General features: G+C 28.8%; 2 protein-coding genes across 5 annotated transcripts; both read right to left on the bottom strand.

Annotated features, from left to right (window-relative positions):
* Positions 1 to 804: 804 nt before the first annotated feature.
* Positions 805 to 5,434, bottom strand: LOC114163898 (uncharacterized). The gene is made up of 10 exons (XM_028048277.2): positions 5,348 to 5,434; positions 4,135 to 5,138; positions 2,882 to 2,966; positions 2,666 to 2,761; positions 2,407 to 2,559; positions 2,199 to 2,306; positions 1,953 to 2,072; positions 1,598 to 1,723; positions 1,159 to 1,242; positions 805 to 1,055 (listed from the first exon to the last, which is right to left on the bottom strand). Exons 2-10 carry the CDS (start codon positions 5,115 to 5,117, stop codon positions 930 to 932), a joined length of 1,881 nt encoding a protein of 626 aa, XP_027904078.1. The 5' UTR covers positions 5,118 to 5,138; positions 5,348 to 5,434; the 3' UTR covers positions 805 to 929.
* A 3,057-nt stretch (positions 5,435 to 8,491) lies between these two features.
* PUP5 (purine permease 5) lies at positions 8,492 to 10,832 on the bottom strand. 4 transcript variants are annotated; one of them, XM_028049164.2, is made up of 2 exons: positions 10,240 to 10,832; positions 8,492 to 9,758 (listed from the first exon to the last, which is right to left on the bottom strand). In XM_028049164.2, the coding sequence occupies exon 2, from the start codon at positions 9,751 to 9,753 to the stop codon at positions 8,695 to 8,697; it is 1,059 nt and encodes a 352-aa protein (XP_027904965.2). In that variant the 5' UTR covers positions 9,754 to 9,758; positions 10,240 to 10,832; the 3' UTR covers positions 8,492 to 8,694. The 4 variants fall into 4 exon arrangements, with proteins under 4 accessions (XP_027904965.2, XP_027904964.2, XP_027904966.2 ...); XM_028049163.2 differs by having other exon boundaries at positions 10,396 to 10,832; XM_028049165.2 differs by having other exon boundaries at positions 10,559 to 10,832.
* Between the last annotated feature and the right edge of the window lie 4,185 nt (positions 10,833 to 15,017).

Raw genomic sequence — 15,017 nt, 5'->3', positions numbered from 1 at the left:
CTTTAGTTTAAGTGTAAGCTCAATAATGAAAAATGAAATATAAAATAGTCTTTTTAGGACGAAATTTGAATATATGAATTTATATACCTAAATATATAGATAAATTTATAAGTTAATCATGTTTTGAAATGTGCATTTTAGAAAGGTGTTCCGGAATGACCATTCTAAAACACTAATTAAGCCACCTTCCAGAATAATTAATCCAGAATATTACTGGAAACATGATTCTTGAACCAAAATATAAAAAGTCGCATTCACTTATTTTTTGTATTTTTTTGTATTTGATTTTATGCAGCCACGCACATCCAAGGGCTTTTCTCGAAACAAATCACAATTTTCCTAATTTTTTTCTTATTTTTCATATTAAAATTCAAGAAGCAGAGTGAATCTTAAGAATGATCCGAAAAACAAAATTGTATTTTAGACGGTAGAAAAAATAATTGTTCACAAAATCTCTTTCTAGAACTAAAATACATTTCATTCATGTGTTCCAAAACTTTTATTACGAAAAATTCATTCCAAACTACATTACATATATTCTGAAAATTCTGTTTCAAAAAACAAAAATTGAAAATTCCAAGAAACTTTGTTCCGGAAAGTTTTCGAAACATGTAATCTATATGTCAATTTTTCAAAAGATAAAATGGTCATTTTAATTCTTGTAAACCCATTATTATAGCCTGAATCCACCCAAAACTCGTTATTTTTTCGGATTGTTGAGGTTTAGGTATTTTTTTATCACCCTTACCAAAAGCAAGGACAATTGTTGACCAAATACAACCTTAATCTAAAACAAACCATGCCTCAAAGTCAAAGCCAGTTTTTTTCTCACAAAGTAATAGGGTCAACGGGATCAACGAGTTCGTCATCAAACAGAAACACAAGACAGGTTTACAAGATTTCAAGGGAAAATAAAGAACTTTGTGCCCTCATTTAAGAAGAGTCTTCACAATTGATTTGACATTGAGTTTCTTGAGGTCAGTGTAAGACTGTCCACAGCCCACAAACATCACAGGAGCTCCAGAAATGTAAACCATGGAAAGTGCAGCTCCTACCTGAAAAAGGAAACCATAGTATAAAAAAAAACACTACTAACGACCATTTCATGTTAGCTGAAAAATTCATACATTCTTCAAAAAAAAATCTGAATTCACGTACCTTATCATCAATGGTGTCAAACTTGGTGAGCAAGATCCCATCAATCAATCTTGGGTTGGGTGATGTTGCAAGGTCGGCTAATTTCTAAGGTGACACAAGACAGTTGAGGTTAATTATATGATTATTATTGTATGAATCCAAATTAAAATTATATGTATTAAATATTGAAAACACAAAAGCTTATAAATTATTAAAATTAGAAAAGTATCGGTATTTTATAAATTAGATACTTCAATGATAGATATCATTGAAATATCCTAATGTATCAGACATGTATGTATACAAGTCAAATACAGATACGTGACATAACTTAAAGTACCTTTGCATCATATGTCAACATAAATATCTTTGCACTGTCATTATAGTCTAGTTAAATCATTAAAGGTAAGGGAAGAAAAAGCATTAGATGGGAAATATTGAGCAAATATGAACAATATACCTGATTGAACTTCGAAAGCTGATCAACTGCGTCATTACCAACCAGTGCTTCTCCGACAAACAGGACAAGATCTGGATTGTTAAGGTAGATGAGTTTTGACAGTGCTCTCATAAGTGGTTCATTATCCTGAAACCAGCAGCAACGGTTAGATGAACAGAAAAGCATTCAAATAAATAAACACCATCCCCATATTATGTATATGTGTTCCTCCATCCCACTAAAAGAAAAGAACAAAAACAGGCATGCCAATTATCGGAGTTTCATAGTACTTATATGCCAGCGATCTTCATATAAATGACCCAAAAATCTGATACAATAATCAGATTCATGACCAAGATAATAACTAAATAAGTACCTGCATACGACCAGCTGTGTCAACAAGAACCACATCCGAACCATTGTGTGAAGCTTCTTGAATTGCTTCTTTTGCTACAATGGCAGGATCTTTCTCGTAGCCCTTCTCAAATATAGGTATCTGAAACAAGGAACTTGTAAGAACATACGCATGCCTCTACTAAAGAACTTTGCCATGAACTAGGAAAATAAGAATATGAAGGTTATAGAACTACATCAATCTTTAAGCAGTAAAATTAACACAAACCTGAAGTCTCCGAGCATGGGTCCGCAGCTGTTCAACAGCTCCTGATCGAAATGTGTCACAGGCAGCCATCATCACACTGACCTTGTGCTGCAGAAGCCAATAAGCAACCTACAACGTGACACAAAATAAATCACCTTATTCTAGTAAAAAAAGAAATGCGTATATATGGAATCTCGAACGTATTGAGAAACAATATGGTTCACCCCACCTTAGCTAGATTAGTAGATTTTCCAACACCATTAACACCAACAAATACAACAACATATGGTTTCCTTTGCTCTTTGGCAGCATGCACATCCCTCAGTATATCAATAGAACGTCTAGGAGTTAAAATTCGAATAAGAGCTTCTTCCATTGCCGCCTACAGTAGTATTTTTTTAGTATACCATTAGTGTGAATGTTATACATGTAAGCTCATAAAGTAAAGGCAGCAACACATGTATATATGAAAGAGGACAGAAACCAACATGCACTGTTGAAGATATCCTTGTAAATGAAGCCAGCTTTTTGCCTTCAAGACTTGCTGCGACTGATTCACAGAGTTTCTCAGCTATCTCCTCAGCCTAAAAGAGACATAGAATGCAAATAGTATTGGCTAACGTAAAGAACCCAACAGATAACCATTAAGATATACAGAAAGAAAAGAAAAATAATTCTGTTGAATGTTGAGTAGAAACACATACCACATTCTTGGTCATGAGCCTATCCTTTAGAGCTTTCAAAGCTGGTTCTAAGTCTGACTTCTCCAAATTTGCCTTCCCTGCAATACTGCACCAGGGGATATGTGAAAATGTTCTAATTAGTCATTTCAGAGAAATTATGAAAATATAAGATACAAATTGTAAAAACTAAACAAGAAGTTTAAATTTAGTCAGCCATGAACAGAAGCTGTGTTGGCTTTTATGTTTTAAAAAGATGCTTTAGAAGGATAAGAGATGTATTATGTGGAGCTTCAACAATATTTTATTAATGGGCTCTATGTATAGAGAACAAACATGTAGCACAAAAAATCAAATGCTAACTATCACAGTCATTAATTCCCAAATCTAAACAATAACCTAATATCTTTCTCTTTATCTAATCAATATTTCAACATTTGAAACATTAAAAATAAACTCCTAAAAACTAACCTGTTTAAATTCAAATTACAGATATTTAAGCATATATTTTCAAACTCCTCCTTTCCTTAATATATATATATGTTAAGGGAATTTGAAATCTAAATAACAGAAAATACTTGAGGATAAAACACAGTTCAATTTATCTGCATCCTTGCCATTAAGCTTTGAAATCAAATAATAACATGTAGGTCTTTTTTCATGCAATAAATAGCCTCCATTAAGAATAAGTAGTAGAATTCCACATTTCGTTTTCTTTTTAAGAGCATGGCAGCAGCATATTAGGACTCGGTAAACATTTCGTTTGGTCTTATGCTTAACCTCAGTGAACAAAAAGAAGGCAGGACTGGAGATAAGATAGCTTCCCTTGTTTATCCACAATGAAACCAGATTCATCATGCAAGAGGGCAAACTTTCAAACTATTTATTTTGTTACCCCCTCTACCTCCATTCCTAAACTTGCGGGTAAAGTGATAGAACAATTTAATTGCATTACAATATACAAAGTGAACTAAGGATTTCTTGACGATGCATGCATATAAACTTCTAAATCTTTCATGATAATGAGCTGATTATTTACCAACAAGGTTGTAATTAAAGAAAATTTACAGAAGATAATTCTGTTTGCAACACAATATTGCAGCAAAAGCTAATAACACAATACTGCAAAACCCCGTAGTAATATGTGGTTACAAATCAATACAGTTTACGTTAAACTACAGATAATTCCAGCAAGATATTCAGAGAGCTTAACAAAAAGATAAACAATAGCCCTAGGAAAGTAGAAAACATATAAAGTATACACAGGATTGTCTTACCTCTGGAACATGGATGAAAACCAACCCTTGTTTTTGGCATCAGGCTTTCTCTTCTTTCCCACATTCTCCTCCTCCTCTTCTTCCTCCTCACTTTCAGAGCTAACTATCTCTTCCTTATCCATCATACTTTCACCTTGATCAGCAACCACATAATCTATGTTCCTGTCCCCGTCCTCTGCAGAATGATCTGTAAAGTCCAATTTAGTTTCCGTAGTAGCAGCATCATCCCACACCCTATTTTTCTTTATGACTTTTTTGTTTGGCTCTGCCTTGGAAGCCTTTGCAGCAGCATTATCTACCTTCTTCCCACCTTTGGTCCTAAGCTTCTGAAGCTTATGTACATCAAAAGCCCCAACATTGGGACTTCCATTCTGTCTACCATTCACATCACTACTCAGGTTAGCATCTTTAGCAACAACAAAATTTCCATTGGAGTGCCCATTCTCAGACCTCCGTCCATTGCCACCGTCACCATCTTTCCCACCACCCTCTTTTGCCACACCACCACTCTTCTTCTTATTCCCTCCCTCTAATCCCGATTTATTGTTCCCCTGCACCTGCTTCTTAACATTCCCAGCAACAGGATTTGGATTCGATCGCTTCAAATCTTCGGCACGGGCCAAAGCCTCCATCTTTAGCTGCCTAAAGGTCTCATCAAAATCAGGGTAAGCAGTCCTTTTGGGATCATAGATCTGCGAAAACTCACGCTTCACCATAGCAAGCAGATCTTCCACATACAAGAGATGAAGAATCCGTTGGTACACAGCCACAAACACAAGGCCAAGTTCATTGTGAAAGGTCCATTTAAGGGTGTAGGAAGCACCAGGAGCATCATAATTGTATGATGCCGCACCGGATCGCTCCTCCAAAAGACATGAACGAATCAAGGTATCTATAGGGGAACCTTTCAGAGCGTTCCCAAGTTCTTTACATGTCCAGAGGATTAACCCTCCTCTTGTAAATATCAGTAACTGCTCTAACATCCTTGATGACTTTCAATTTTCCTGTTCATCAATCAAGATTAACAAAGAATGAATAACAAGAGGAAAAAATGCGATTTTTTTTTTCAGGTTCTCAAAAACCTAAATACTAGACCGGCGAAACATTATAACGGGTAATTCGTTGTCGGTGATGATTATTACGTTGAACAAATCGAGAAAAAGGAAATTCGATTGAAAGAACACAGAAAAACATGGCCGTGAGAGAAAGGTACCTGTTGTTTCTCCCAGGTTGAAGAAACGCGTTCTACTACAAGGATGCTAGAAAATTAAGATAGAAATAACTTATTGAGTTTCTTTTGGGTGTATCAATCTAATTTATTGTAATAATATTTTTAATTTTAATGTTTTATTTTATTTTAAATTGATTGTTCAATTATTAAAATAATAAATGTGTTTAATTTTTCATTAAAGAATTATGGGTTAAATATGTTTTTAGTTTTTAACTGTTAATTGAAATCGGTCTCTGTTCGTACCTTTAGACTAACTCATATTTATAAATGTATGTATTTAGTCTTTTTAACCAAATTTTGTTAAGTTTATATTATCATGAAATATATTTAAAACGTCAAATAAACTTAACAAAATTTGATTAAAATAACTAAATTTTTTTGCGTTTCTAAAGTTGAAAGACTAGATTGGTCCAAAATTTCAAAGAAGAACTAATTCCAATTTTCACAAGTTAAGGACCAAAAATATATCTAACGCAACAATTAACACATATCTTTTAATGTATTTATATTTGTTAATATTAATATTTTCTCTCTATTCCTTATAAATAATATTATCGGTTTAATATAATATTATCAATTTATTAAAATGATTAACGTCTATAATATTTATTTATATTTTAATTAGTTTATTAATAATCTAAAATGTAATTCTTTAAAGTATTAATAAGTATTTTTTTTATAGATAACTACATACTAAATCATAAAACATATGTTTATAATATTTTTTATTTAATTGTTTCAGAAATATGATGATCTTTTACAAAAATTATGAATAAAAATGTTATATTTATTAATTATTCAAAATGATAATTCATTATATTTTCAATTAAAATAAATACAAAAAAAGTTTATTCTTGTTCAATTAGAATAAATAAAAAGTTATAAAATACTAAACATATAAATATATATATATATATATATATATATATATATATATATATATATATATATATATATATATATATTATGTAGAATACGTGCTGGATAGAAATTAAAGTTATGTATCTAAAAATTAATGGTATAAAAATATGTTTTATTGTTCACTATATAATTATCTATAAAAATTAATAAACATTTTAAATAATTATAGTTTATATTAGTAAAACATTAATTAAAATATAAAGTTAATAATTTTAATAAAAGTAGAGTAATATTTTTCATGGAAAAAAATGGTGTTTATTTATGAATAAAAAAATTTCATACTGTTGTTTTTTCTATATTAAAATAATTAGTAAATACATATTAGTGATGATAAAGGGAAGAGGATGGATAAGTAATGATTTTTTAAGAATGAATTAAATACTTTTATTACTTAACTAATTTCAACAGTCAGTTTAGTAATATGGAAGTTTAACGTCATTTACTATCGAAATAACTGGATTCCTCAATTATTAAATTTTTTAATTAATTTTATTATATATAGAATGAAAAACAAAAGGTAAGTATGACATAAATGGTAAATATAATAAATAATTGCATATTAAACTAATATTCCCTTTGATATTGATATCATGTGTGTTTTGAAATTTTGAACTTTGAATAGTAATGTTAAACAATAAAAAATGTAATCTTTGTAAATAAATAATGTAATATTGAATTTTGGATTTTAATTCAGTACTTAATTTTTTGCATTAATAATTAACGAATAACTGTGTTTAATTTTAATTTTTGTAATATCACAATACATATAAATTTGAATATTTTAATTATTTGTAATAATCAGAGCATCTATAAATTTGAATATCTCAATAACGGGTATGCATATAAGTTTTTTAACTCAAAATTCGAGTGGTTATTTTTAAAAAATTGATGGATGATTAGTTTTTTTATTTTGAGAATGAACTAGTTTGATAATGTCAATTTATTACAATTTATTTATGGAAAGCCAAATCTTTACATTTGTGTCAGTGAGGTTGAGATTTTACTACTATTTGCTTTGAGTAATCATTAGTCTATCATTAATGTTTGTATTTATGAATAATCATTTAGAAAGGAAAAAAACAAAAAATTATGCTTTTGAAGCCTTCGAAACATGACGACATTTAAGTGGCATTGTCTTGTTTCTGGTGACATATTATCTCTAACATATATTAATGATAATATTCGGTCACTAATAATTAGATATAATTGATAAGATAAAAAATAATGATATTTTAACTTATTTTTAATTTATAATTTCAATTATTCTTAATTATTTTTTAAAATTTTGTTTATTGATGTAATGTGATGATGTAAGAATAATTTGAATAATAAATTAAAAATGAATCAAAAAATTATTATTCAAAATAAAATCATGCAAGCTTAAATAATAACATAACCAAAATAGAACATCTCATTGAAATTCATATTGTCTTCATAAAATTCCTCACATATTTTCTTATATTTTTATTTACTTGTTCACCTAAATCCCTTATACAAGAGAAATCCCTCTTGACCCATTGTTTATTCCATAAAGTCAACACCCGATTCTAAATTTAAGAAATCGGAAGAATAGTTGCCCTTGATAGAACTCAATCATGAGACTTTCGGAATTTGGTAATAATAGGTTGTGAGAAGAAAATTCGTGATTTATGTGTATTTTATAACAATCATGAGGAAATTTCATTAATGTAGTTCCTTGACTAGAATTAGTGAATTTCTAAAAATAATTGAGAAAAAAACAAATCGAACAATCCTAATTGAAGATGCATTATAGAACTGTTAAGTAAAAATCAAATTAATGATTTCAAATAGAGCAAAGATGTGATTCTAAGAATTTTGTGGGAGAATGTTTACATGTTAGTAGTTTAAAAAGTGCAAATGGAGTGTCAAAATTTTGATTTTTGTCATTGCAACAGTGTTAAGGGTTCCAGTTTGAAAGTTGGATAACAGTGTTATGGACTACGTTACCAATGGTGAAGGTAGTGAAGGAAGTATGATGTTCGATAATGATACTTTAATCCATATTTTTTACCTACTTTTAACCTATCACTTTTATCATTTTTAGATCATTATATCACATCATTACAAAAAGTTAAAATAGATGATTTAAGGGTGATAAGAGTGGTAGGTTAAAACTCGATAAAAAACCTTCAAAAGAGTAATGAAGAGCATTTGAAAGATGAGACAGTATATCACATACAAGGATCATAAATCACTGGTTCATAAAGAGAATGTTGAGAAGTGGAATATATAGTTACACTCCCTCATGATGATCTTTCAACTATAGAATTGTAATTAATATAAAACTAAAACAACCACACCATGAGTTACTATATACGTACTTTACAACAATCACGTCCTTCAACATCTAAGGAGAATCTTATGAACCGGAATATACAGCTACACTCTCATGAATTTTTTTCACTCATAGAACTGCCATAGATATACGAGCCAAATCCCCAAATGGTGATCACTAGCGAGAGGATCTTGAAACCACTCATAGGGTCCTTCAGCAGAATAACAGCTGCAATGCTAGTTATGGGTGTTCTTACTGCATTAAGCACACCAGCTAGCACAGTAGAACCCAAGAAAATAACAGCAGTGCCTCCCAACACCCCCAATTGAAAAGTGATTGCACCCCAAATAACAACAAGAATATAAGCAGCTCTACCACCTTTGAAAGTGGTAGCTTCATGTGCCATTCCCTGAAAATCACCACTCACAATCATTCCTACAGTGGTAAACAGAAAAGCAAACAGAGAAACCATGACTTGCTGTTCCAGAACCACAATGAAGGATCTTCTTCCCAACAACATCACAAAGACCAGCTCTGAGAGCGCAAAAATAAGCCCATGAAGAGCAGATCCCAAAACATCCCACACAAATCCCATGATGTATTCTCTGTCAGTGATGTTGGGATACCTGTCTGAACTTGAGTCCAAGGCAATGATGGTCAATGCAGCAGTTATGATAAAAACAGCATTTACAATTGAAGCATTCACTTTGTTCTTCACTAGAAAGTATCCAAACAGTGCAGAAAACACAACGGATGATGATGCTACAAGTGAGGCAGTGGATGCAGGGAGGTAAGCATAAGCATAAGCATACATGAGGTTATCAGCAGCACTAAAGAAACCCAAAACGATGTAAGACAGAACCAGTTTAAGGTTGAGAGGTGTGGGAAAGGTTTTACTGATAAGGTATGAAGGAAACAGTATCAATGCAGTTAAGGGCCATCCAGCAACAGCCACCCAAGATATGATCCACTTGCTCTTCCCACCATTATCATAGTAAACACGAGACAGAATGCTGGAAGCAGGAAATGCCACAAGCATTGCCAAGATCCCAAGAACAAGAAAAATCCAATAATGGATTGGCTTTCTTTTGTATGCTTCAGTGGCGGAGATAGTGAATTTGGAAATCTGAACCCGGAGTGAATCTGAGGGAATCGATGCTTCAGCCTCCATACTTTCTACACCATCACACACAATAACTCAGATTGTATTCTAAATGAACTTCTTTTGTCAAATTCAGTATGCAAAAACAGTTATCATTTTCTTTTCCTCTCATTTCAAGTTAAGTTTCAAGACATAACTCAAGCAAAACTAAGCAGCATGCAGTTCCCTGTTCACCAAGGACTATCCAGTATTAACCCATTAAAGCATCCATCCTTTATATCACAACCAAATCAGCAGAAGATTTTTTTACTAATTCTTTGACTTGTAGCAATCAATATATTGACCGAGAAAAATCATAAAAGCAAATTATATTCCACATTTTTTAACTGCCTGGGATAATCAAACAAGTACTCACATAAAACGAAGGAAAATCTAAAATCATATTGATAAGAAATTTCAAGTCTGCAAAACCATAATTGCTTCCCATTCAGACAAACTTAAGTTTAACAATTTGACAAATTTCGAGTTAAAATTGAAAATGATATGAAACCTAACCATCATTGTTCTCCAGAAATTACAAGATTGAGTCAGCAGTGCAAAACAGTCATTACTCCCCATCCAGTCAAACTTGAAAATTTTCAGACAGAAAGTAAAGGCAAACATACGAAAATTGAAACAATTTTCTTGTTATGTCAAAAGTTCTCAACTCACTGTAATGAATTACGACCGCCGTAACAATAAACAAATTGAAATCAACAGAGAAATTGGAGACAACAAACCAGGTGCAAGCAGCGGCACAGAAATTACAGACATTACGACACAGTCCCTCGGATCTCCGAAAAAAATAGGGAAAAAACGAGAAAGATAAACGCACGTGTGGGCAATGTGCGCGTCAGCCTCCCATTAAAGAAATCATAAAAAACTTCACTGTGCGCCGAATAATTTTGACTCTGAACAGTGCTGACTTTTACACCAGCGTTCTTAACCACTAGATCAATCTAAGGGATATTCAAAAGGGTTTCACCAACAGAAGTGGTAGAATCGTTAGGCTTGAGGGTGTGTGAGAGAAATTTCAGAGTTTCTAAATACGAATCCCTGTAAAAAGCATATCTTCAGTAAGATGCTTAATATTCGTGTTCCACAGGAATAATGGAGTTATTCCCTTATCAGTGATTCAAAATAAAAAAGAAAAAAATAATAATAAATAAATAAATAAAATATAAGGGATAAATTAAAATGAAATGTGGGTGTGTAAAGACCCAACTCACATCTTAATACACACAGAACCCATCCCCAGATTCATCTTTGAAGTTAGAAGTAGGGTTATTGATGATGATTAAGTACTTACATACTTACTTAACATAGATAGATATGGAAGAGGAAGAAGAAGAGAAACTTACATGCAAGCACAAAGTTGTACAGTTAGCAGTTTTCTAATATTCTAACACTTCTGTACCTGTTTACACATTCCTATGCTAATTAATGCTATTTAAAAATATAATACTTCAAAATATATTTTATTCATAAGTTTTAAAAAATATAATATATAATACTCCCAAATTTTAAATAAAAATAAATAACTCATTTAAATAAAATTTAAATTACGTTTTATAAAAAAAATATTATATTTTACAATCAATTAATAAAAAATAATACATTCAAAATTGATAATTAATGTATTAATATTTTAATCATGTATTTTTTTTAATTTTTTAATTTAAATTAGATTATAAAAAATATTGGTATCACAAATATAAATATAAAGCTTAAATAATGGTTTGGTCTTAGTTTTTTCGGTTTTTTAATGTGGTCCTACTTTTTTTTTTCAATTTAGTTCTAATATTCGTCAATTTTATTCAATTTGGTCATTTTCGTTAACATCGTTAAAACAGTTAATGTGAACAATAACTGTCACGTGACTTTTTTATTTTATTTTTATTTTATTTTTAATTTTTTTAATCTTTTTTTATTTTTATTTTTTAAATGTACACGTGTCAAGCTCATATTATGCGATGTGTCATTTTGTGATTTTTAATTTTTTTTATTTAAAAAAAATTCCACGTGTCAAGCAATATCATGCCACGTGTCAGAGTCAGTTTTTTATATTCAATTTGGTCTTAACATTCCGTATTTGTTTTCAATTTGATCATTTTTTAAAAAAAAAATTAGCAATTTTGTTCCTCTTCAAATTGAAACAAAATATAATTTGTATATAAATGTTATATGGATATTTTTATTAAAATGCACATTTTTATTAATTTAAAATTTTAAGAGGTTAAAAATATTTAATTGTAAACTAACTCTAATTTTAAATTAAAAATATTTAATAAAAATATGCATTTTAATAAAAATATCCATATAACATTTATATATAAATTAAATTTTGTCTCAAATTGAAGAGGGACAAAAATGTTTAATTTAAAAAAAATATAACCAAATTAAAGACAAATAACAAATATTAGGACCAAATTGAATATTAAAAATTGACCTTGACATGTGACATGATATTGACTTGACACGTGAATTCTTTTTAATTAAAAAAATTAAAAATCACAAAATGACATGTGACATGATATGAGCTTCACACGTGTACATCTTTTTAAAATAAACAAAATTTAGAAAAAATTTAAAAAAATTTAAAAATACAAAATACAAAATGACATGTGATGATTACTGTTCACATTTCATTAACTATTTTAATGGTGTTAGCGAAAAATGACCAAATTAAATAAATTTGACGAATATTAAAACCAAATTAAAAAAAAAACAAAAATATAACTACATTAAAAAAAACGAATAAAAACTAAGACCAAATAATTATTTAAACCTAAATATAATGATTTATCTACTCGCGTGGTTATCATACGAGTATAAAACTAAGTTTTATCTGCGGATATAAATTCTTTTAACATCTCTTTATATCTACTTACTAATAAATTACTTTTATAGTCTAAATTTAAATATAAAATTAAAATATGTCTATTCCACCTTGATTTCAAAATTTAAAAATAAATAAATTTAATTTTTTAAATTAACTTCATCAAATAATATAAATAATTCAAACAAATATTATTTAACACTTAAAAGAATTAGAATGTCATTTAACACTTAAAACAATTTCACACAATTTAATTAGAAAGACTATATTTACTTATTTTCAAAATTTAAAAATTAAATTTTATTATATTTAAAACAAATACAAATTTTAATTTTATGTCTAAATATAAAAATTAAAAATACATTTAGTTCAAAATGATATTAAAACTATAGTTAATTCGAAAATTAGTGATAAACATCACCACATTTGAATACATAAATATCAAAATTTGTTTGGCCCAGTTTTTCCAATCGGAAGTTTTTATACAGTGATCGAGTTTTTCTATGTTTTACGAATAAACTATAGAGCAGTGTTAAGCATGAAGGATTCATCTCAATTAACAATTAATAATTAAATGTTTCGTTGAAAACCTCTCATCAAATTTCTTTACTTCGAATATAAAATCTTCACCCACCTCATTTCATCAAATATTACTTAACTAACTTTGGGATTTGGTCAGAGATACTCTAAAGAAATATTGAAAAAAGATTAAATTGGACATGAGAAGAATAATTGTCTAAATAATCTGAGTTATTTTAAGTATTCACACGGTTTCATCTGACTATAATTAATTATAATAAGACTAATTGAAGTCTTACGTGATGAACCAACAATATTATAAACTTAAAATATCTTACAAGGTTACTTACTCCAATAATGACAAAAAGATTATTTTACATTTACTTATGATATAACATATTTAATGTAGGACCAAAAATTTATTTAGATTTTAATTAGAATTATAATATAATTTTGACTTAAAAATAAATGAAAAAATTATATTTTTTTAATTAAGTGAGTCCGTGAGTCAATCTGTTTAACTCACTAATCCGCGGTGTACCTGATCGGGTTAGAATTTGTTTGGCTTGCTAATAAGTATACCGGATTGGGTTGACTCACTAAATGATCAATCTGTGGTGAGTCGAACTGGATCGAAACGAGTTACCTGTTTTAACAGTTGTAATCAAAAAGAGTCTTCTAACATTCCATGTATCTAGAAAACTCGATTATTTCAATTATTATTTGAAAAAGAAATACTCGACACAATTTGACATTTATATAGGAAACTTGATTATCACTTTGATAATTATTTAAAAAAAAAATATTTGACACTATTTGACATTTATATAAAAATAAAATGGTCATAAATACAATAAACCTTTATATTTGTAAGTAGAAAAAGAAAATAAAAAAATAATGAAAATAATATCACACGAGAATAAAAAAAATTTGGATTTCAAAATATATTTTTCATTATTACATATTCTCCCCTCCTTATTTAAGTAAGATATATTCATCACTCAGATGTAAAAGAAATATAAACTTTTTAATAACCAAATTCTATGCATGAAATTTAAAAGTAGAATCAAAATCAACATTTTCATGCCTAAAACCAAAATGAGAAATTATGAAAATTAAAAAAACTAAAGTTTTGAAATTTTATAAGTAAAACATAGAATAGTTTAAGTAGGAAGTTACACTCATCTTTTTATGAGATCTTATATTATATTCATCCTCTCTAATTTTATAATAGAAATTATTGATAAATTAACACTCATTCTGTTTATTTATTTTATTTATATTTAAAATATTTATTAAAAATAACCATAATAATAAATTAATTGATTTTATCATATATTTTATAACTATGTAGTGTTATATAAAATCAATATTGTTCAAAAATATATTTTTTATACTTTTATAAGACTATATATAATGACAATATATATTTTTTTGTTAACCATATAATTGTTTAATTATTATGTATAACAAATTGTTAACATTCTTTAATTTTATATTGTACAATTTTGATTTTAATCTTTCACAAACTCTTAGTAAAGTTTTGTTCAGAATAATATATAGACATGAAAATCTGATTGTTAACCCTTTTCTTAAACTATTAAATTTCAAAACTATAATTTATCAAAAAGTATTAAATCTGATTGTTCATTCAATATTTTATGCTGCTTAAAATGATTAGATATACAGTTTTTTTTCTTTTGAAGAAAAAATGGATACAGATTTACTCTCACATCTAATATATTAATGGGAATCGTATATGGTATGAATAATATTAAACATTACACTTTCACAGTTGTTGTATTCAGTATCTACAACCAATTGTTCTTAAAATATATTATTTGGCATTTTACAGTTTAATATGCAAAAGCCAACTTGTGTAACTTATAACCTCAACAGAGATGTTTTTGTGCTGTAAAATTACATGACTATTGAT

Source organism: Vigna unguiculata, chromosome 9 (genome assembly GCF_037176805.1).
Source record: "Vigna unguiculata cultivar grain cowpea cultivar isolate G323 ecotype 2 chromosome 9, ASM3717680v1, whole genome shotgun sequence".
Lineage (NCBI taxonomy): Eukaryota > Viridiplantae > Streptophyta > Magnoliopsida > Fabales > Fabaceae > Vigna > Vigna unguiculata.
The sequence above is the reverse complement of the archived record's forward strand: the minus strand, read 5'-3'. Positions and strand labels throughout refer to the sequence as shown.

Excerpts from the sequence above, each read along its gene's own strand:
- LOC114163898 (XM_028048277.2), bottom strand. The coding sequence starts at position 5,117 with ATGTTAGAGCAGTTACTGATATTTACAAGAGGAGGGTTAATCCTCTGG. Across the intron at positions 2,307-2,406 it reads AATCTACTAATCTAGCTAAG|GTTGCTTATTGGCTTCTGCA; the intron begins GTGGGGTGAACC and ends GTCACGTTGTAG. Across the intron at positions 1,724-1,952 it reads ACACAGCTGGTCGTATGCAG|GATAATGAACCACTTATGAG; the intron begins GTACTTATTTAG and ends TGCTGGTTTCAG.
- PUP5 (XM_028049162.2), bottom strand. The coding sequence starts at position 10,497 with ATGTCTGTAATTTCTGTGCCGCTGCTTGCACCTG. Across the intron at positions 9,759-10,463 it reads TGTGCCGCTGCTTGCACCTG|AAAGTATGGAGGCTGAAGCA; the intron begins GTTTGTTGTCTC and ends GTGATGGTGTAG.